The sequence below is a fragment of the Danio aesculapii genome, chromosome 8 (genome assembly GCF_903798145.1).
Source record: "Danio aesculapii chromosome 8, fDanAes4.1, whole genome shotgun sequence".
NCBI classification, from domain to species: Eukaryota; Metazoa; Chordata; class Actinopteri; order Cypriniformes; family Danionidae; genus Danio; species Danio aesculapii.
Genome location: NC_079442.1, coordinates 5,501,367 through 5,523,392, shown reverse-complemented (window position 1 = coordinate 5,523,392; position 22,026 = coordinate 5,501,367). Strand labels below are relative to the sequence as shown.

General features: G+C 36.1%; 1 protein-coding gene across 1 annotated transcript in view; it reads right to left on the bottom strand.

Annotated features, from left to right (window-relative positions):
* The window catches only part of prickle3 (prickle homolog 3), a 72,306-nt gene that overhangs the window by 47,583 nt on the left and 2,697 nt on the right, over positions 1-22,026 (bottom strand). Inside the window, exon 2 of the mRNA XM_056463067.1 lies at positions 7,294-7,376. Coding sequence (XP_056319042.1) covers positions 7,294-7,376 — 83 coding nt within the window. The remainder of the gene's footprint in view (positions 1-7,293; positions 7,377-22,026) is intronic.

Genomic DNA, 22,026 nt, shown 5'->3' with positions numbered 1-22,026 from the left:
AACATATGGTAGGAGAGTAAAGCCGGTACTAGTAAACATATGCGTTTAGATGGAGCAGAGTTTAATACACAGACTCATAGTACACTTAAAAGCTATTTAAAAAATGTCTAAATTCCAATTTGGTTTAATTGATCGATTAAAATAATCATTCTGTGATTATAACAGCTGTTTACATCGCTTCTCAATGAACTATGGCTGTAGTAGTAAATGCTGCATGTGAAATTACAACATATAATAGCACGTTTTTACTCTAAACTCACCTCAAAACTACAGTCGAGTGTTTGGAATATATACTTCTGTGAGTCGATTCCATTCCCGTGTGTTTATTAGTCAAGATGAATCAATGAAAGTAGTTAAATCATCTGTTCATTCTAACCCAGGTTCATTATAGATACGTACCCCTGTATACATTTCTGGAGAGCACAAAATACATCCAAGGAGGTAGATCTCACATTTCTCTCGCAAGTGCCATTCAAGCTTACTGTTCTCACGTAAACTCACCAGAGGCCGCTGTCGACTGACTGACTGATTGCCCTGCCCACCCCCTTCCCTAAACCCAACCGATAATGTTTTCAAAAGCACCAATTGACACGCCCACCCACTTCCCTAAACCCAACCGACGGTGTTTTCAAAAGCAATCCAGAAAAAGAAAACCCTTCGCGGCCACCTTTCAGATTTTACCACATTGTCATCCTGTTATTTACTTGTATATTTTATATTTTGCCTTTTGTTTTACCTGCTTTTTGAAACCGGTCTTCACCGAACTCAAACCAAGTTGTCGCGGTCATCTCCACTTTGCATCTCAAATCTGCCAACTTACGGGGAGAGCCACTGGGCAAACTGGTAACAGCAGAAAAGCTGCCCATATGCAGGTAAGCGGTCAGCTGGTAGCGCCTTAATTTGACCATTTGACCGCAGTCAACTCCGCTCTGCATCTCAAGTTTGCAGACGTATGTGGCGACCCACTGGACAAACTGGTAAGAGTGGAAAAGCCGTCCACACGGAGGTAAGCAGTCAGCTGGTTGCATAAAAAGAAACAGAAGCCATCAGCGGCTTTAAACCGTCCAGTAGCATTCCTTTTAAAGGCAGTCGTACCTCTCTCGTTTCAACAATAGCTATGTTTCCATCCAAAAATGCGAATAAACTTTATGCGCAAAACTGGATTATTGCATTAAAGACGTGCAAATAAAGCAGCGTTTCCATCTAACGAGTCAAAGCGAACAAAATTGTCTCTTCCTGATTAACTGGCGCCAAATAACAACAGTAAAAACTGAATTTACTGTGGTAAGAGAAGCTGCGTCAATCTTTTCTTCATTTAATAAATGACTTGCGCCTCAGAAGGCAATCCTGACATGAAGTGAATGCGCTGTGACGTTTGAAGGTGTCAGACGCTGAGCACAGACGCTTTTGATTCTGGAGGTCATTAATAATATGATAACACTGATAATTAAACGGTAAGGCATTTTAGAATGACCAAAACTACAGTTGAGATGGTTTAGTGTGCTCAGCCTGCTGGTTTGTCCATTTACACACATTTTCATCATCACATGATCTCTTATAACAAAATCACATGACCTGTTTTAATGCGCATACTGAAATTTGTGCGGTAAAAGTGTTTCCATCATAGTTTATGCGCATCTTTTCTTATCGAATAAAAAGTTTATCCTACTTATGCGCATCATGACGTTTCCATTAATCGTTTTTTTATGCGCATATGCAAACCGTGCATAAAAATAGGTGGATGGAAACATAGGTACTGAGCCTGTTTTGGTTTATTCAGCAACTGCTATTTTATTTCATTTCTTTTTTTCTTTGTGTGTATTTGGGCCGGTTTCAATACAAATAATTAGCCAATGCTATAGTCAATCAATCAAAACAATCAGTTTTATTACAGCCCATATTACATCTTTCAGTAAAAAAGGGAAATCCAAAAGATCTAAAGGACACATGGCAGTCACATGGTGGTTTTTTAATGCCCACAGAAAGGAGGATCAACAGCTGGCATATGGTAATGTCACAAACTGTCCTTTGGACTTTTATTTCTGCCATCTAAACTTAATCTGATGGAAACATAATCTACAGCTCTGAAATACAGAAATATTTCCAAATCTACACTTCAGTGGCCCCGACATCAGAAATATTGCATCTACTGCACTATAAATAATGTAATGATGAAAAGTCAAGACTAATTACAATGTTTTAACTTATTTTAATAAGTTAATCAGGTTATACAAGTTATTTAAAGTTTATTTTAACCTGTTGAGATAAACTCACTCACTTATGGGGATTTACACCTACCTATCTTTAAACAGTAACAGTTCTTGACTCCAGTAAGCTACAAACACAAATTATGTATCATTGGAAAGAAGACACTTTGGGCTTTGGGTAAAAGCCCAAAGAAATGCTCAAAAATATTTGTCACAATTTAATATTTCAGAGCAGCAAACTAATTTAAATATTAGTCAAACAAAACACAAGTATACACATCATGCAGTTATTAAATTAAGTTTTATTATTAAGGAAAAAACAAAATACAAAACCAGTTAAAAAAAACTTGGGTTTTGCAGCAGGACAATGATCCAAAGCACATCAGCAAGTCCACTTCTAAATAACTGGAAAAAAAAAAACCAAAATGAAGACTTTCAAGTGGCCTAGTCAAAGTCCTGACCTGAATCCAATTGAGATGCTTTGGCATGAAGTTAAAAAGGCTATTCATGCTTGAAAACTCTACAATGTGGCTGAATTGCTGCAATTCTGCAAAGATGAGTGGGTCAAAATACCTCCACAGCGCTGTAACAGACTCATATCGAAAATGCTAGATTGCAGTTGTTGGTGCTAATCGTGGACCAGCCAGTTATTATGTTTAGAGGGCAAAGACTTTTTCACACAGGGCTATGTAGTTTTGTATTTTGCTTTCGCTTAATAATAAAAACCTTCATTCCAAAACTTCATGATGTGTTTACTTGTGTTATCTTTAACTAATATGTACATTTGTTCGAGGATCTGAAGCATCAAAGTGTGCCAAACATGCAAAAAAAGAGAGAAAAAAAATCAGTAAGGAGGCAAACACTTCTTGACACCACTGCATATAAACATAAAGAGTGCCTCATACTTAGAATAAGAGAACTAATAATCTATAATCCTGGAAAGGGACATTACTGTAGTACAGTCACCAGGAGAGCAAAGAACACACACTGCAGCAGCAATGAACTCCTCATTCTTCAGCTCGAATGGTGTAACAGTAAAGTGCGGTCAGTGTAAACAGTGTGCGGCTCTTATTACCTGTTCTTGACATATGATTACACGTCTCGCATTACAATGAGGGATCTCAGGACTCACACAAGCATATCTAGACCTCACAGACTGCAGGTTATCAACACACCGTCTTCCATCCTTTCCTTTTCCTCCAGCAACTTAGTTTCAAAACAAAAACGCAAACTTTAAACAATAATCCGAGATGTTTTGTCTGAGAATGTTATGCTTCCGTCTGCAGATTGTCAAGCTTGGGATGAATGACCTTCGTAAAATAAGTCAAGAAGAGTCAGATCTCAGTTAAAGGGATAGTTTTGCCACGCAAACATTTTGCTGTTATTTTTCTTAGTCTCCACTCGTTCCAAATCAGTTTCTTTCTTCTGTTGTACACAAAGGAAGATATTTTTAAGCAGTTGACTCCCATTATATGTTATCTTCCTACTTACTATGTCTAGCGGTTTCTAACATTCTTCAAAATATCTTCTTTTCAATTACTTAAAAGCTTCGAGATCACTTCAGTGTAAACACAAGCTGTGCAAATTTTAATTTTTGAGCAAACTATCCACTTTAAAGTCCGCATGAACCGGAAGTTGCTGCAGACTTTTATTCCAGTATGATGATGTATTTCCAACAGATATGGAATGCTGAGTAGGGGGCGTGGCTTTATTTTTGTGCTCCTCCTCCTCTCATCTTTCACTTGCAGCAAACTAATGGTTGGAGTAGCGTGGCTAAGCTTATTTCACACAATCTGTCAAACTTGACGTCATCAGAAATACACCAGAGCAGAAGCAAATGGTCAGATTTTGATTAAAGATTACCAAAATAAACATATTTTTCTGCGCATTACCTTGCACAGACTAACTGTTCACCTTAAAGGTAGTTTACTTAAGTAACATGCTTAAGTATGTTCAAGGCTGAAACACAGTTTTCCACCAATGCAACCCGGGGTGCTGAAATATAATTGGGTAAACTGGCAGTGGGCAGGTTATAGTGACCATAACAAAGACCGACATTCTGGCACAGAATAACTGCAGTGTTTCCAAGTCCAGTTTTCCTGTAGAATTGGGCTGCTTTTCATCTTTTGATCTGTGTTTACGGGTTGCTTTTGAGGTTGAAATCCACCCCATGTGATTTCCATCTCTAATATCGCGTATAACATTACGTATGATATGCCTTATTTTTTGTTTAGGGATTGCATTGTTTTTTTAGCTAATTTGAATAGCCATTGGCCTACACTGTAAAAAAAAAGTTGACTCAGTTTAAAATTAAGGTAACCAGCTTCAGGGCATTTTTGAGTTTACTCAACTTAAATCGAGTCAAGTGCAGTACTTGGGTTGAAAGTTAAACTCAAACAAGTCCTGAAGCTGGTCAACTTTTTGACAGTGTAGTTTTGATTGGCAATTAGAGTACATTTGATGTGAAAACCTGGCAACCCTGAAAAACTGACTTTAGCATGGTTTTTCAGATAATCAAATATGTTCACTTAACATGTTCCCTAAATATCTGCAAAAATACGATGGTATTTTTGTGCTTTAAAACAGTCGAAAACTTACATACAGCACATTCAAAACTAGCAATGTGAACTAGCAAAACAACTATTGTAAATTTTGATTTCATGATTTCAAAAAGAAAACATCACATCTGTTTGTGACCTCAAGCTGAACAGACCTTGGGTTCTGCAGCAGGACAATGATCCAAAGCACACAGGCAAGTAGGGCTGTGTGATTTGGGGAAAATATCTAATTGTGGATTTTTTTTGACAGACATTATAATTGCGATTTGATTTGAGATTTAATTCAAGCTTGAAGCTCATTTTTATTTAATTCAAGCTTCAGCTCAATAATCTGAAAGCCGTGGCAACAATTCTGTGACAGCTCTTAAAAATGTTCCCCTTAAAAAGCCCTTAAAATTTTTTTACGTGACAAATGGGGATCGTTGCACAAAATTCAATCGCTTCTTCTTGTATAATGGCATAGTTCATGACAACCGATACCATGTCTGCGGTGCCTCACAACAACATCGCAGAAAGTCTAGCATGTTTAATTTTCTATAGCAGACTGGTTTTGAAGCACTTCACCTCAGATGTTATTCGTTTTTTATATATACATTAGGCTTGTGCCGGTATTCGGTAATGCGATAAATCACGGTAATGAATATGCACGATATTGTTATCGCGGGCACTTCAAAATACTGTGAAAAATAATAGATCCGAATTTATATTCTTAGAACACGCCTTAGCTTATTTTCTATCAACCGCTTGAAGAAACACTGCGTATATGCTGCGCAGAACTGATGCGCACTCTGATGTAAACAATCCCCACATGTAGAAGCCCTGTGTGCACACGGCGCGCGCCGCCGCTGCCACCGCACTATAATCCTCACACGAAGAAGAAGCATGGCGGAAGGAGGAACGCTGCGGACAATTTATCCCCCTTCAGCTTATTTTCCATCAACCGCTTGAAGAAACACTGCGTATATGCTGCGCAGAACTGATGCGCACTCTGATGTAAACAATCCCCACATGTAGAAGCCCTGTGTGCACACGGCGCGCGCCGCCGCTGCCACCGCACTATAATCCTCACACGAAGAAGAAGCATGGCGGAAGGAGGAACGCTGCGGACAATTTATCCCCCTTCAGCTTATTTTCCATCAACCGCTTGAAGAAACACTGCGTATATGCTGCGCAGAACTGATGCGCACTCTGATGTAAACAATCCCCGCATGTAGAAGCACTGTGTGCACACAGCGCGCGCCGCTGCTGCCACCGCACTATAATCCTCACACGAAGAAGAAGCATGGCGGAAAAAGGAACGCTGCAGACAATTTATCCCCCTTCAAAAAAAAAGTCAGAGGTTTGGAAATATTTTGGGTTCCAAAAAATGCAGAGGGATTGCTGATCGAAGACGGTTTCCCTTTGCACATTCACTTTGATATAATTGCTCAAGTTTACTTTTATATTGTGTATTGTTTTATTTATATTTATTTGTATTTAAATGTTTGAAGTACCTTTAGTTAATTAAAAAGTTATTAAAGTTACTAAGTTGACGAAACTGAAGTTTGTGTTTTTTTACCTGTTTCTCTAGTAAAATTACAATATCGTGATAATACCGTATACCGTGATAAAAGCTCAATCAATTAATCGCAGCATGAAAATGTGATACCGGCACATGCCTAAACATTAATACTTTATTTTGCGGCCTCTTGCGATTAACTAATCACAATGTTTCAAATTGCGATTCGATTTCGAATAATCGCAAAGCCCTAACCAGCAAATTTATTTCTAAATGGCTGAAGAAAAAGAAAATAAAGACTTTGGGGTGGCCTAGTCAAAGTCCTAACCTGAATCCAATTATTCATACAGCACCTTTAAGACTAACAATGTGCACACTAGCAAAACAACTATTGTAAATTTTGATTTCATGCAGACTTTAAAAAGAAATCAATATCTGGCCATCTGTTAGTGACGTCAAGCTGAACAGACCTTGAGTTCTTCAGCAGGACAATGATCCAAATCACACCAGCAAGCCTACTTCTAAAAGGCTGAAGAAAAACACAATGAAGACTTTGGAGTGGCCAAGTCAAAGTCCTAACCTGAACCTAATTACTCATACAGCACCTTTAAAACTAACAATGTGCACTAACAAAATAACTATTGTAAATTGTCATTTAAAAAGAAATGATTGTCCGGCCATTTGTCAGTGACCTCAAGCTGAACAGACCTTGAGTTCTGCAGCAGGACAATGATCCAAAACACACCAGCAAGACTATTTCTGAACGGCTGAAGAAAAACAAAATTAAGACTTTGGATCGGCCTAGTCAAAGTCCTGACCTGAACCTAATTACTCAATCAGCACCTTTAAAACTAACAATGTGCACACTAGCAAAACAACTATTGCAAATTTCGATTTTATGCAGACTTTGACACAGTGAGTTGCGGTGCTCATAGCTGATGTGTTTGCTTTATTATGAGTAAAAATACACTAAAAAGAGAGGACAGAGAGATTCCCTCAGATTTTGACAGTGTTTTATCTTCGGTCTTACCTCCATCCGTGCATGCGGAAGCCAGGACACTGCTCTCCACAGCGCATACATGGCTGACCTCGGTCCGGATCCTCAGCCTCAGTCTGAGAGAGAAACACAGACATTTTTAATTCATTTATATTAAAAAAAAACATCACATGAGCTTTTTGTGTACAATCATGTGCCAAATTTGCATGCAAAATATTTGTGGTTTTGGAATTTTATCATGTATAAAAATAAAAAATGTGATCATTTTTAAAATTAGGGCTACAAAATATATAGTTTCAGCATCAATATCACAATGTGCAGATCCACATGTCGAGTCAGGATTAAACAATTGACCAGGAACCACAAGTCTGAATACATGACTTGTGGAATCACTGCAAAGTTTAACCAAAACGCAGAGAAAGTTGATCATTTTCAGGTGTTTTTAAGGCCTGTAAAGCATTCAGGCTCAATAAAGTCTACCATTTGTAACTTTAATAATGATGAATTTTATTGTATTATTTGTATGGCGAAGGCTTTTCAGTGTTACTATACATTTGATTAGTCAATTTCTATACCTGAAAACTGCTTATTTCACTTTTATCTTTGCTCTATTGCATTTATGTACGCTTGTAACCTCTTTTTATTTTTTATTCATAATTCACCCCCCTACAAAATCATCCCAATCCATCTAAATAAATGAATTCTTTCCAAATCGAGTTATTCAAATCATTTGGTGTAATCGTATTCATAACACACACACACACATATATACATACATATATATATATACATACATATATATATACATACATATATATATATACATACATATATATATATACATACATATATATATATATATATATATATATATATATATATATATATATATATATATATATATATATATATATATAAGCACTTTGAAACAGTAACCCATGCTTTTATAACCTCCTGCTTAGACTACTGCAATGCCCTTTATTTTGGGGTGAGTCAGTCTTCTATTTCTCGACTGCAACTTGTTCAGAATGCAGCTGCACGTCTTTTAACTGGCACACGCAAATACGAGCACATCACCCCGATTTTATCTTCTCTTCACTGGCTGCCCGTGTATTTCAGGATCCATTTTAAGTTACTTTTATTTGTTTTTAAGTGTCTAAATGGTACTGCACCCCTTTACCTCTCTGAGCTTCTCTGTCCTTACACACCTTCTCGTTCGCTCAGGTCAGCAGACCAGCTCCTCCTGGGTGTGCCCAGGACCAGTCGAAAGCTCAGAGGGGATCGGGCTTTTGCTGTGGCTGCACCAAAATTGTGGAATGAGTTGCCATTGTATATTAGACAAGCCTCTTCCATTACAGGTTTTAAATCTCTTCTTAAAACCCACTTGTTCAGTTTGGCTTTTAGCACAGTGTGAGATGTTGACATTTTATGTTTAGTTATTTGTATTTTAAAGTTTGTTTTACTCTCTGTTGTCAGCACTTTGGTCGACTGTGTTGCTTTAAAGTGCTTTATAAATAAAATTGAATATATATATATATATATATATATATATATATATATATATATATATATATATATATATATATATATATATATATATATATATATATATATATTTATATATATATATATATATATATATATATATATATTTATATATATATATATATATATATATATATATATATATATTTATATATATTTATATATATATATATATATATATTTATATATATATATATATATATTTATATATATATATATATATATATTTATATATATATATATATATTTATATATATATATATATATATATATATATATATATATATATATATATATATATATATATATATATATATATATATATATATTCGCAATGTTTTATTTTTTCCCAATATCTTATTTTAAAATGTTTCTCACAATGTGACTTTAACATGTTTTTGCTCAGTTTGTTTTTCCAGTAAGGGCTATTACAAAATGTACCGCATATTTACAGCATTTACCTGGATTTCTGCATAAACTGGTCATTAAACTTGATCTGTGCCAAGTCACAATTACAGACAAACACACAGTGTGCGTCAACAAATAAAGGCCCGTTCACACACGGAGCATGGTTAAACCGTGTGAATGTACAAAGATGATGCATTCAGATCAAAACAATAGATCCTTATGGAGCCATTCACCACCAGGTGTGATTAAAGAGGAAGTGAACATGGGGTTTTTTCATTCATTTTCCTTTGACTTAGTCTCTATTTTAGAGGTTGCAACAGTGGAATGAACCGCCAACTCTTCCAGCATATGTTTTACACAGCGTATGCCCTTCCAGTCGCAACCCAGTATTGGGAAACACCCATACACACTCATTCACACACACTATGGCCAATTTAGTTTATTCAATTCACCTATAGCGCATGTCTTTTGGACTGTGGGGGAAACTGGAGCACTCGGAGGAAACCCATACCAACAGGAGGAGAACATGCTAACTCAACAAAGAAATGCTAACTGGACCAGCTGGGACTCACACCAGCAACCTTCTTGCTGTAAGGCGACAGTGCTAATCACTAAGCCCCCATGCCAGTCCGCTTTTTTATTTTGGCCTATTATGTTGTTTATTTTCTGCATTTAAATGGACGTCCAATTGGATTTGAGCTTCAGATCTCAAGTCCGCAGCAGCTGCTGTTGCACAAGAGTGTGATATTGTATTGGTGGCACTATTGCATGGAAATCTGTTTTGGAAATCAGTATTGATTGTAAAAATGTGTAATATCAGTGAATGTAAGGAATGTATGGAGTCAATCTAGGGCCATATATACTTGCAACATAAGTTTGCCAAAGAAAAAAATAGTATTGAGCTAAAAATTTTTAAACAATCCAATTCTCCAAAAATTGCAAGGGGAAAATTATGTTTTGCGAATTAAAAAGTAATTTTGCAAACAAATGAAAATGTTTTTTAAATCTGAATTTGTTTTTTTTTTGCAAATATACATACATATTTAAAAATAAATAAATAAATAAATAATAGAAAAAAAAAAAAAAATATATATATATATATATATATATAAATATATATATATATATATATATATATATATATATATTAAACGCAACTGGTTTACAGAAATACGTCAATCATGCATACAGGAGAATGAAAACAAAGAAACCACCATTTTTATATACACAGCCGAGACATTACACCGTAATACTATGCATATAATGACGAGCCATGGCTGACCCGAGCTCAAACAAACCTTTTCGTTTCTTGATAAACAGCCACAAAGCCAAGAACAACAAAATCTGCTGTGTCCTGTTTTTGAGGCCGTCTAAAAGTGTGAGCCGTTTCACTTTCTCCAGGGAGCTCGCGATCGCACGTGCGCACGTCTATATTTGAAATATCGAACTTCTTAAGCTGATGATAATAACGTGCATGTGATTATTGAAGTGCTTCTGACATCTGATCCTTTCAGAAACGGACAAACGATCTGATCTGATCTGCAGTTATAATCAAATCCTGTTCATAGAAAGGTTAGTAATAAAACATTTATACAGTATTTATGTGTGTAAAGCATCTGTTTTGTGAGAAGTGCTTCTCATGTGATATGTGAACGACCCGTACAGCTTTACTTTGAGTGAGATTTCCATGAGCGAGAATGACGTCGACTGAAAATTTCTGTCGTACACCACACCCACCAAAAGGGTACCCTTGGTACCCTTTAGGCCAGGGGTCACCAAACTTGTTCCTGGAGGGCCGATGTCCTGCAGATTTTAGCTCCAACCCTAATCAAACACACCTGAACAAGCTAATCAAGGTCTTACTAGGTGTACTTAAAACACCCAGGTAGGTGTGTTAAGGCAAGTTGGAGCTAAACCCTGCAGGAACACCGGCCCTCCAGGACCAAGATTGGCGGCCCCTGCTTTAGGCAGTGGAAACGCAAGGCTGATAAAAGTTACCCGTACTGTACCAGTCAGTGGAAATGGACCATTATAAGAAATTTACTTCCATGGATTTTACCATTTTAGCACTCCATAGGTCTGTACATGTGGCAAAATTGGCAATAAAGCCGCCTTTGAGGTTAACCTTTAATTAGCAGACATGTTGTTTATCTTACAACATTTTGTTGACACATTAAATATTCCCAAAACTTGATTTCTCATTCTGCAAATTCAACAATCCAATGTTAAAGCGCAACAAGTCTACGTGTATGTATCTGCTACACACCTCTACGGCAGGCTTAGTTTAGCCTCAAGCTCTTCTGCTTGTTTGTGGGAACAAATAAAGCAATAAAACTGAGAACTTGTTCTTCAAAACCTACAAGTGACGTGATTGGGGTGTTTGAAATCTTTGGCGTGCCTATATATGGCAAAACAACGCCATAAAACCTTAACACCTGGTTTGCTCTTTCTCACACATACAGACAGAAACGAGGAGAAAGTGTGTGAAAGTGCGAGAATCTATCAGAAAACAAGACAGATGGAAGACAAAACATTTGAACATTGAGTCTTAGCAAGCTAGCTGCTTTTTGTTCTTTAGCTATGCTACAGTTAATTGCTACATTAACTAATTTAGCACCTGAAATGTTCCACCTGCTTGCACGGGGATATATTGTAAGTTATTTAGAACTATTTTTAGGCGTTGTGTATTCTGCTTGCTGCAGCATGTTACGGCATTAGTAAGATGCTAATGGCCTAATCAGATTCAATGACTTATGCTAAGCTAAGATAAAAGTGAAAAGCGGCTGAATGAATTAAAAAATGATAAAACTGAACTGTTTAACTCTAGGGGAGTTGTAAAATGAGCCAATTTTCATAAAAAAAAGTGGTGTGTTCCTTTAAATACTAACATGAAATAAAAACCTGTAGCTAAGCACAAAACGGTAATGACTCTAATTATTACAAAATGAATACCAGTTTTTCATACTTTGTGATTCAAGTTTTTTTCCACTTGTTTATGCTTTTGAATTGCATTATGGGCTCTTGATCTTATCTGGGACTATTTTCAGGCACTGTGAAGTTCCACCAAAGTTCCTTGATTATTACTGGGAGTATAGTTCCTATCCTAGCCATATTGGCCTGGAAACTTCCACCTTTTCATTTTGCATCAATCTTAGTATATTGTATAACTAAAAAAAAAAAAAAAGAGTCAAGCTTTAAATAGGATAATTATAAAACCTCTTTGGTCATTTTTTTGAGGGAGAGGCTAATGGTCTAATCTGATTCAATGAATTATGCTAAGCTAAGCTAAAAGTGCTCCTGTTAGACTCAGAGATCGGTTGAATGAATTAAAAAAATGGTAAAACTCAACTCTTTAACTTGTAGGAGAATTGAAAAATAAGCCAATTTGAAAAAAAAAAAAAAAGAAGTGGTGTGTTCCTTTAAAGTACCAGTTTTCTGTATTTGGGGATTCAAGTTTTTTTTTTCACTTGTTTATGCTTTTGAATTGCATTATGGGCTCTTGATGTAATCTGGGACTATTTTCGGGCACTGCGACGTTCCACCAAAGTTCCTTGATTATTACGCAAGAGTATAGTTCCTATCCCAGCCATATTGACCTAAAAAATTCCAACTTTTCATTTTCCGTCAGTCTTAATACATGGTGTAACTACAGAAGTATCAAGCTTTAAATAGAAAAATTATCGAAACTCTTTGGATATTTTTGAGGGAGAGGCTAATGGTCTAATCAGATTCAATAACTTATGCTAAGCTAAGCTAACCTAAAAGTGCTCCTGTTAGGCTCAGAGACTGGCTAAATGAATTAAAAAATGGAAAACTCAACTCTTTAACACTAGAGGAGTGGTAAAATGAGCCTATTTTCATAAAAAAGTGACGTGTTCCTTTAAATACAAACATGAAATAAAAACCCGTAGCTTAGCACAAACGGTATTGACCCTAATTTTACAAAATGAGTACCAGTTTTCCATCTTTGGTTATTCAAGTTTTTTTTTTCCTCACTTATTTATGCTTTTGAATTGCATTATGGGATCTTGATCTTTCCTCCAAATGCTTTTGAAGTGTTTGAAAGTTCGAAAAGTGACTCTTGTTGACATGTTTAATAGTTTGAAGTGATATATTGTCTGTGTTATTGTTGTAAATTAAGGTACAAAAACCTGGTAACAAACTGCCAGTAGTACTTCTGTTATTTTACAGACTTATTTTTCTCTATATTATTTCCTAAACAATATCTGGTCTCAAACTAATAAAACGCCAAATAAAAAAGTCACTTTGTTAAACTGTAGAGTTGAATTTTCAACATTAAAAGTCGACAGAGCAGAGATCAACATCCCATAATGCAATTTACAACCGTAAAAAACAGAAAACGCCATGTGAAGCACAAAATAAAATTAAAAATTAAAAAATTATAAAATATTTATATTAATTATAAATTAATTAATTTTTACAGTGTAGCTCTGACATAAGGGAAATAAATATTGAACGTCACCATTTGTCCCAAAAAACATATTACATTTTCTAAAGGTGCTGTGGCGTTGAAATTTTCAGTGGATGTTGGTAACAACCAAAGAAATCCAAATATGCAAAAAAACCTAATTATTTTACAAATGAAGTCAAGTGTAAAAAAATGAAATGACGCAGGGAAAAAGTCACATGAACACATGAAGAAAGTGAGGTGTAGAAATCCCAGACAGCAGCTGAAATCTCTCAGTAGTTCTTCAGCAATCCTCTGCCCTTCCTCAGTGTACATGAATATCAGCTGCTTCAGTCCAATATCTACATTTGCAGATGATGAAGATGAAACCAGAGTGAGCAGGACAATGATCCAAAACACAGCCAAGGAAACTCTCAAATGCTTTCAGAGAAAGAAAATCAAGCTGTAGAATGGCCCAGCCAAGCTCCTGACTTAAATCCAATAGAAAATACAAAATAAAGATCAGATTTGATAGACGAGACCCACAGAAGTATCAAGATTTTTACACTCTGTTGAAGTCTGTGTAAAACTCACACCTGAGCAATGATGTGACTTCATTCTCTATATGAGAGGCGTCTTTAATCTGTCATCACTGACAAAAGCCTTTTATATACAGTATTAAATACGTTCCAGTAGTTCAGCACTTTCTAATTGTCTTGTTTCATAGTTATTTCTCATAACTCATCTTTCAGATTTGTTTGTTTTGTTTTATTTTTATGTTTGTATTGTTTATCAAAATCTGATTCAACTCCATGACAACAGCTCCTTTGGAAATATTATTCCCAGGAAAAATCATGACGTGTTCAATACTTATTTCCCCCGCTGTATATTAACATCAATATAGTCAAGACTTAGCTTTGTGTCCTATGAAAAATCAGGATGAGCGAGTGTGTGAGAGAAACTTAGCCCGGACGGCAGCCTTTTGTCGCCAGCAATGAAAGATCTATGGAAACACGCGTGCTAAAACAAACAGCGCCTGTGAGATCAGTGAACTCTAACACTTCGCTGAACCGAGACCAGAGAGATGCTATTCACTGCTGAGAGAGAGAGAGCGAGAGAGAGAGGACAGGATCTCTGAGTGCTGTTTTCTTTGCTGAATAGTTAATTGCATTAGCCTGTTTAAGGAATGAATAGAAAAGAAGGAAACTGGAGGTATGAGAGAAAAAACCCTCCCTCACACAGACGCTTTCTGTGTCGCCTTGAGGAGGGAGAGATAATCCAAGAGTTCTGAGAAAAACAACACTGTCATATTCACAAATTAAGATTTGGCATTGGTTAGAGACAGGGAAACCTGCTATGCAAGTCTGAGATTGATTTATTGCAGCTCCGTGAATTAGAAAAATGCAAGACTGAGACGGAGGGATGATCAAAGTCGGTTTGAGAGTAAAAACACATTCGGGTTTTGTATTTTCTGTGTGGTATGTGGGGCATCACGGTGGCGCAGTGAGTGGCACGTCCGCCTCACAATAAGAAGGTCGCTGGTTCGAGCCCTGGCTATGACAGCTGGCATTTCTGTGTGGAGTTTGCATGTTCTCCCCATGTTGAATCTAAAATCTAATCTAATCTAATATTGGCGTGGGTTTCCTCCGGGTGCTCCGGTTTCCCCCACAAGTCCAAAGACATGCGGTGCAGGTGAATTGGGTAAAGTGTAGTGTGTGAGTGTGTGTAAATTACTGTGTATGGATGTTTCCCAATGACAAGTTGTAGCTGAAAGGGCGACCCCAGATTAATAAAAGGACTTAGCCGAAATGAAAATGAATGAATGAATAGTCATGATATAGAGCTCATAGTGCAAAGACAGCACAACCTGAAGGTTTTACGCATGCGTTGCGCGAGTCATGTTTATGTCCCGTCTCTGGCAGTGAGACAGGACGGCCTCAGGGTGTCTTCCTGTCCACACCCTCAAGGGAAACTTCCTGTCCAGTGTGACCGTCACAACAGCTACAAGAGGTCAAAAGCTCAAAAACCACTTTCGAAAGCTTTTATGAGGCTCAGCGCCGCTGTTTCCTCAAGCTTACAGCTGAAGTCGGAATTATCAGCGCCACTTTATTTTCCTCCCAATTTCTGTTTAGCGGAAAGAAGATTTTAACTGCACTCCAAAAAAAGAGATTTTTGCTGCTCGTTCAAATTGCTTATTGAAAATGAGCTGAAACAACAGGATTGTTGAGATTTTTCGGGACAACTTAATTGTTTTATGTTCAATCCACTTATATTTGTTATATTAACTTAATCAATTTGTGTTGGGACAACATGAATGTATTGTGTGGAACCCTGCAAATGCAACATCCCACACAATTCTTTCATGTTGTCCCAACACAAACTGATTAAGTTAACGTAATTGTTTTCAACAATTTAAATGGATTGAACACAAAATAATTAAGTCACCCTCTAAAAAATTGTAAATCTTTAAATAAATGTAAAAAGACTAATTTTAAATTAAAAAATAATTAAGTGTATTGAGCTCATTTTAAATATGAAAGTTGTACGAGCAGCAAAAATATTTTTTGAGTGTAAACAACAACAACAACATCAACAACAAACAATTATCACTGTTGCATGTCAGGAGCTCATTCTGTTCTTGCATGCCAAGTTGTTTTCCTGTGACTCCAGGTCAAAATTAAAAGGCCAATGTCAGATGATTTCTGCTCATGTTATTTTAATATACAGTGCATAAATGAATTATATATTTTTCTGTCCATTTCTTAAAGAATTTTTGGTGCATTTAAACAAAACAGTTGAATCAAACAGTTGTTTTCATTAAAATAAGACTTTGGCCACCTTACACCTTTAAGAATTAAAAGACAATACATTTCAATTGGAACGGTTATTGCAAAAAAAAACTAAAAAGTTTTGGCTTTGGTAGGCCGATACGGAATCTGCACACACTAGTGTTGTCACGATACTGGAATTACCAATCGGTACTGTAATTTTAAAAACGTTCATGTCTCGCTAACATTTGAGCACTGTTGAGCGTGTTCTTAAACAGCGCTAATTAGCCATGGTGTTCACGTGCTCAGCAGAAATGACTGTGATTGGCTGTGAAGGTCATCAGTTCACCGAACTCACCGCTGTATACAAAGTGTAAACACAGATAGAGGGACACTGGAGCGCTTCAAAGTCACGCCGATTAGTTGGTTTGTCTATAAGCGGACAAACAAGCGATCCACTGAGGAATTGCAGCTTTAAAAAGCTCCAGTGTCCCTGTATCTGTCGTTACACTCAGTAGGCAGCGGTGAATTCGGTGAACTGATGACCTTCACGGCCAATCACAGTCATTTCTGTTGAGCATGTGAACACAATGGCCAATCAGCTGTGTTTAAAAAATGTTAGCGAGACATGAACGTTTTTAAAATTACAGTACCGATTGGTGTCGTGGCAACACTAGTGCGTGCAGAAATCCAGATTTTCACAGATTTTTAGTCCATCATTGAGTCCATTTATTACTTGTGTAAATGTCTTTATTCAGTTTTTCAATTAATTTCAGTAATAAAAATGTTCATATGATATACGTACAATACAGTTTGTAAAGTAATATTTTCCGTCTTTTAGTGGATATATTTTATGGGAGACTTGCTTTGTTTACCAAATAAGAAGATCTAGTTGGATTTGCACTGTAATCATTAAATAAAAGTTAAAAAGGTATTCTTTTCTATTTCACATAATTATAAGTTTTTAGTTGGTGACACGGTGGCTCAGTGGTTAGCACCGTCGCCTCACAGCAAGAAGGTAGCTGGTTTGAGTCACGGCTGGGTCAGTTGGCATTTCTGTGTGGAGTTTGCATGTTCTCTCAGTGTTGGTGTGGGTTTCCTCCGGATGCTCCAGTTACCCCAGAGTCCAAACTAGTCATAGTATGATAACTGTTTTCAAGGTATACCGCGGTTTGGAAAAGTCAAGGTTTTAAAACCGAGAACATTTTCTGTAATACCATTCCTAATGTATCTGTAAGATTTTTTATTTCATTTTTTTATTATTTAGGACAACAGTATCCTCAGCAGAAAAAAATATCCAAAGACGCCATTTTAAATTGTAAAGAAATCTGTCTTTTTGAAACTAATGAAGACAGCTGAAGTCTATGATTTATTTGAATTATTTAGCCTGACATGTTTACTGTCCCAAAATATTATAAATCTTTCAAAAAATAAAATATATTGTTTTCAAAGGGGAAAAAAGTTTTAGTTTTTTACCCAGACATTTAAAAAGAATTTATTTTAGAGCTGTAATCACAATACCGTGATACCGTGAAACTGTGGTGTTTTTATCCAAGGTTATCATACCGTCAGAAACTTATACCGGCCCATGCCTAGTCCAAACACATGTGCAATAGGTGAATTGAATCAACTTCATTGGCCGTAGTGTATGAGTGTGTATAGATATTTCCCATTACTGGGTTGCAGCTGGAAGGGCATTCGCTGTGTAAATCATATGCTGGATAAGTTGGCGGTTCATTCCGCTGTGGCGGCCCCTTATAAATAAAAAGACTAAGCCGAAGAAAAATTAATGAATTAAGTTTTTAGTTACGATTCTCACAAAGTCATAAATCCGCAGATTTTTTACAAAATCTCTCTGCAGAAATAGCAAAAACTGCCTTAATAGTTACTAAACTAATGTGTAAGCACAACAAATATGTTAAAGTAAAGCATCCTATAGACAATACGAATTTAAAAGAGAGATTTTAATTTACGCCGAGCGCTATACATAACTGGAAGATTTATAGGAGCATCTGGTACACATGTGAATGAACAGAGGGCAGATTCAGGAAACAAAGGGAGCTCTGTTGTATTATAATCCATTCAACATTATTTAACTCAATTCACATCTTCAAGGAATATAAGCATGTCCTGATGTTTTATCTCGCGTTTACTTTTTGTCTATTTGCATCGCCAGCAGCTTCCCTTTCCAGACATTTGTGGAACATTTCCTTAAAGGAAGGAAATCACAAAGTAGTGTGAAGAGCTGAAGCAGACATAAACGGCTACAATTTGATAATACACTACCTGACTAAAGTCTTGTTGCCTATCCAAGTTTTAGGAACAACAAATAATAACTTGACTTCTAGCCTAAATGATTAATTATTACTATTATTATTTTCTTGTATATTGAGATGCATGTTTTTGAGGAGAAAGACTAAGTAAAATACTACAAACGTTCTGATCATATATTCAAATTGTTCTATCAGATGAGATTACACAACTGCCAGTCCAGGTGCCAGTAATCAAGTCAGATCCAGAACGTGCCAATCCTAAAATCTGCATCTCTGCTATGGCATTCAGTGCTGATAATCGCTACCTTGCTACAAAGAATGGTGAGGCTGTGTGTGTGATGTGTGCTTAAAATATTATGAAAAACAGTATTAGTTTATGATATTTAATGTACAGACTAACATACACAATACATTTATTGCAGTATATATTTTGTTAACATTAGTTAATGAAAATAAAACAGTTCATTCTTAATTCGTTAACTCACAGTGCATTAATTAATGTTAGTAACAACCATGAATTTGGATTTAATAATGCATTAGTAAACATTGAACTACGATTAATGAGATTATTAGGTCATGTTAGTAAAATCATTAACTGGGCTATTTTACTGAATGGGTGCCCTTGCTGTGCACAGGACTTAATATGTACTAGGGCTGGGCGATATGGGCAAAAAAATCATATCTCTGTATTTTTAGGAGGAATGACAGTATACGATATACAGTTGAGGTCAGAATTATTAGCCCCCTTTGATTTTTTTTCCTATTTAAAATTTTCCTAAATGATGTTTAACAGAGCACCAAATGTGTACAACTGGAAAAGGGCGGTGTAATGGAATATTCGTTTATCTCGATTAATGCTTTTTCATAATCGTTAGAAGCCAAAATCGAAATTTTGATTACCTACACAGCCCTAACTCATGGAGTGGATCATTCATTTGCGCATGCACACACTTGTCCAGGTGAAGCATGTGTGCTACCTTGGATGTGGTCTGTTTCGCGCAGAATGTGCACGTGTGGCCTCAAACCATATCGATATGAAAGATATTGGATAATCCCGCATCACGTTGGGGAATCATATCGATATATCCTCAGAACCTGATATACAAATATGCAAGAAAAGTAACTCAAACATCCATGTTATTATCAAGCAAATTGTTCTTTGTACTGTCCAAACTACAAATTTAATATATAACATTTAAAAAACGTATAAAAACTACCTAAAACACTGAAAAATAGCATTTTATTTGTCCAGTCTCTAAAACTGCATGGTAACACTTTAAACAATGATCCATTAGTTAATGTATAAACACTAACATGAACAAACAATTAGTAATACATTTATTATGGTGTTTATTCATCTTTGTCTATTGATTCATTTTCTTTTTGGCTTAGTCCCTTTATTAATTAGGGGTCACCACAGTGGAATGAACCGCCAACTTATTCAGCACGTTTTAGGCAGCGGATGCCCTTCCAGCTGCAACCCATTACTGGGAAACATCCACACATTCATACACATGCACTACGGTCAATTTAGCTTAACCAATTCACCTATAGCTCATGTCTTTGGACTTGAAACCGGAGCACCAGGAGGAAACTAACCCAGCCAAGGCTCGAACCAGCGACCTTCTTGCTGTGAGCGGACAGTGCTATTCAATGCGCCACCACACCAGGCTTCATCTTTGTTAATGTTAGTTAATGTTATTGAAGTTAAATAACGTTAGTTCCTGTTAACTCATGGTGCATTAACTAATGTTAACAAGCACAATTTTGGAAGTTAATAATGCATTAGTAAATGTTGAATTATGATTAATAAATGATTTATAAGAGTATTCAAATGTAGTTAATGTTAGTAAATACAATAACTAATGTACCATTATTCTAAAGTGTTACCCGCTGCATTATGACTTGGGGAAAATATCTAATTGCAATTTTTTTTTGACAGATATTGCGATTGCGGTTTGATATATGATTTAAATTTGTAGTCAAGCTTTAGCTCAATAATCAGCAAGCCTTGGCAACAATTCTGCCACAATTCTTAGAAATGACCTGTTTTTGTTCTGCGTCTGTGTGTTTGAAACCAAAATATTCCCATATTACAGATGCTGTTGTTCTTTGATATTAATTTGTCTAATATTGAAGGCTTTTGAAGCAGCAGACGCCATTATCTCACTTGTCTTCGCTTTCCTGTTTGTTTTCTTTTTTATTTGTGGCCGTTCTGCATAGTTCCCAATCTCATTGGGCAGAACGAAAGTGTGCTCACTCAATTGGCTAGTAAGACTGTCAAACACAGACGGCAGTCTTGCATTTGCTCTGGGTGAGGGAAATTAAATAATACATATATATTTCCTATATTGCAGCCTCTTATGATTAACTAATCGCAGCATTTCAAATTGTGATTGTGATTCGATTAATCGCACGTCCCTATTTCATGGTAAAATATAAGAGCAATTCCAGCGTTATGGATGTGACATTCTCAAAACCTAAATTGACAGAGGAAGTATATGTTAACATATTGAAACATCTCTTTATATTTTTTAAAACAACTAGCCACAGAGTTGTGGGAGCAGAAAAATATCAATCTGTAAACATTTTTAATATTTTAAATGAGGAAAATACACATGCGTTACGGATGTGACAAAAAAGTCGGAAAGTTTGCAGTATACGACACTGTAGAAATTCTGTGAATTAAACTGCACAACCCAAAGGAAACGATGATAATCAAAAGGATAAGAGTCAGCTCACTATAGAACAAACATGACTGACTTTATTTGATTTTACATTTATGAGGAAAAAGCTTCGTTATGGATGTGACGTCTCTCTGTTGTGGATATGACGGATGTAAAATTGGCACTTGTGTGACTTTGGTAAATCAAATATAATTGTTTGAAAACCCTGACAGAGACATTTTAGAGTATTTTTAAAACACAAGCCTACACAAAAAAACGCAGAAACGGTTTCGTAATTTTGGTGAAAACTAAATTTTTTTTCATGGCAAGGTTGACCTTTGCATGGATTTGCTCATAATCATTCAAATCTTAGAACTTTTTATTTTCTTTTGCATTGTTGTGTAACTCCACATCTCATCTTGGCCTCAAATACGTTTATTTAAAAATATATATAATACCTTGGATTAAAAAAAACACACACATTTTAGTCGTGTCCCTCATTTTAGTCGAGTCCTGTTACCTTAACCCATCCCTTCCTCTGAAAAGCTAGGGAATATCCATAAAATTGTTTTTAAACAGTAAAGTTGCATCACTTGAATCTTTGAAAGGACACAGGAAGAGCAAAGGTAAAATGTCTTGTTTTTTTTTTTTTTACATATTTGATTGCAATGAAAACTGGTCGTGTCATTTTGAAAATA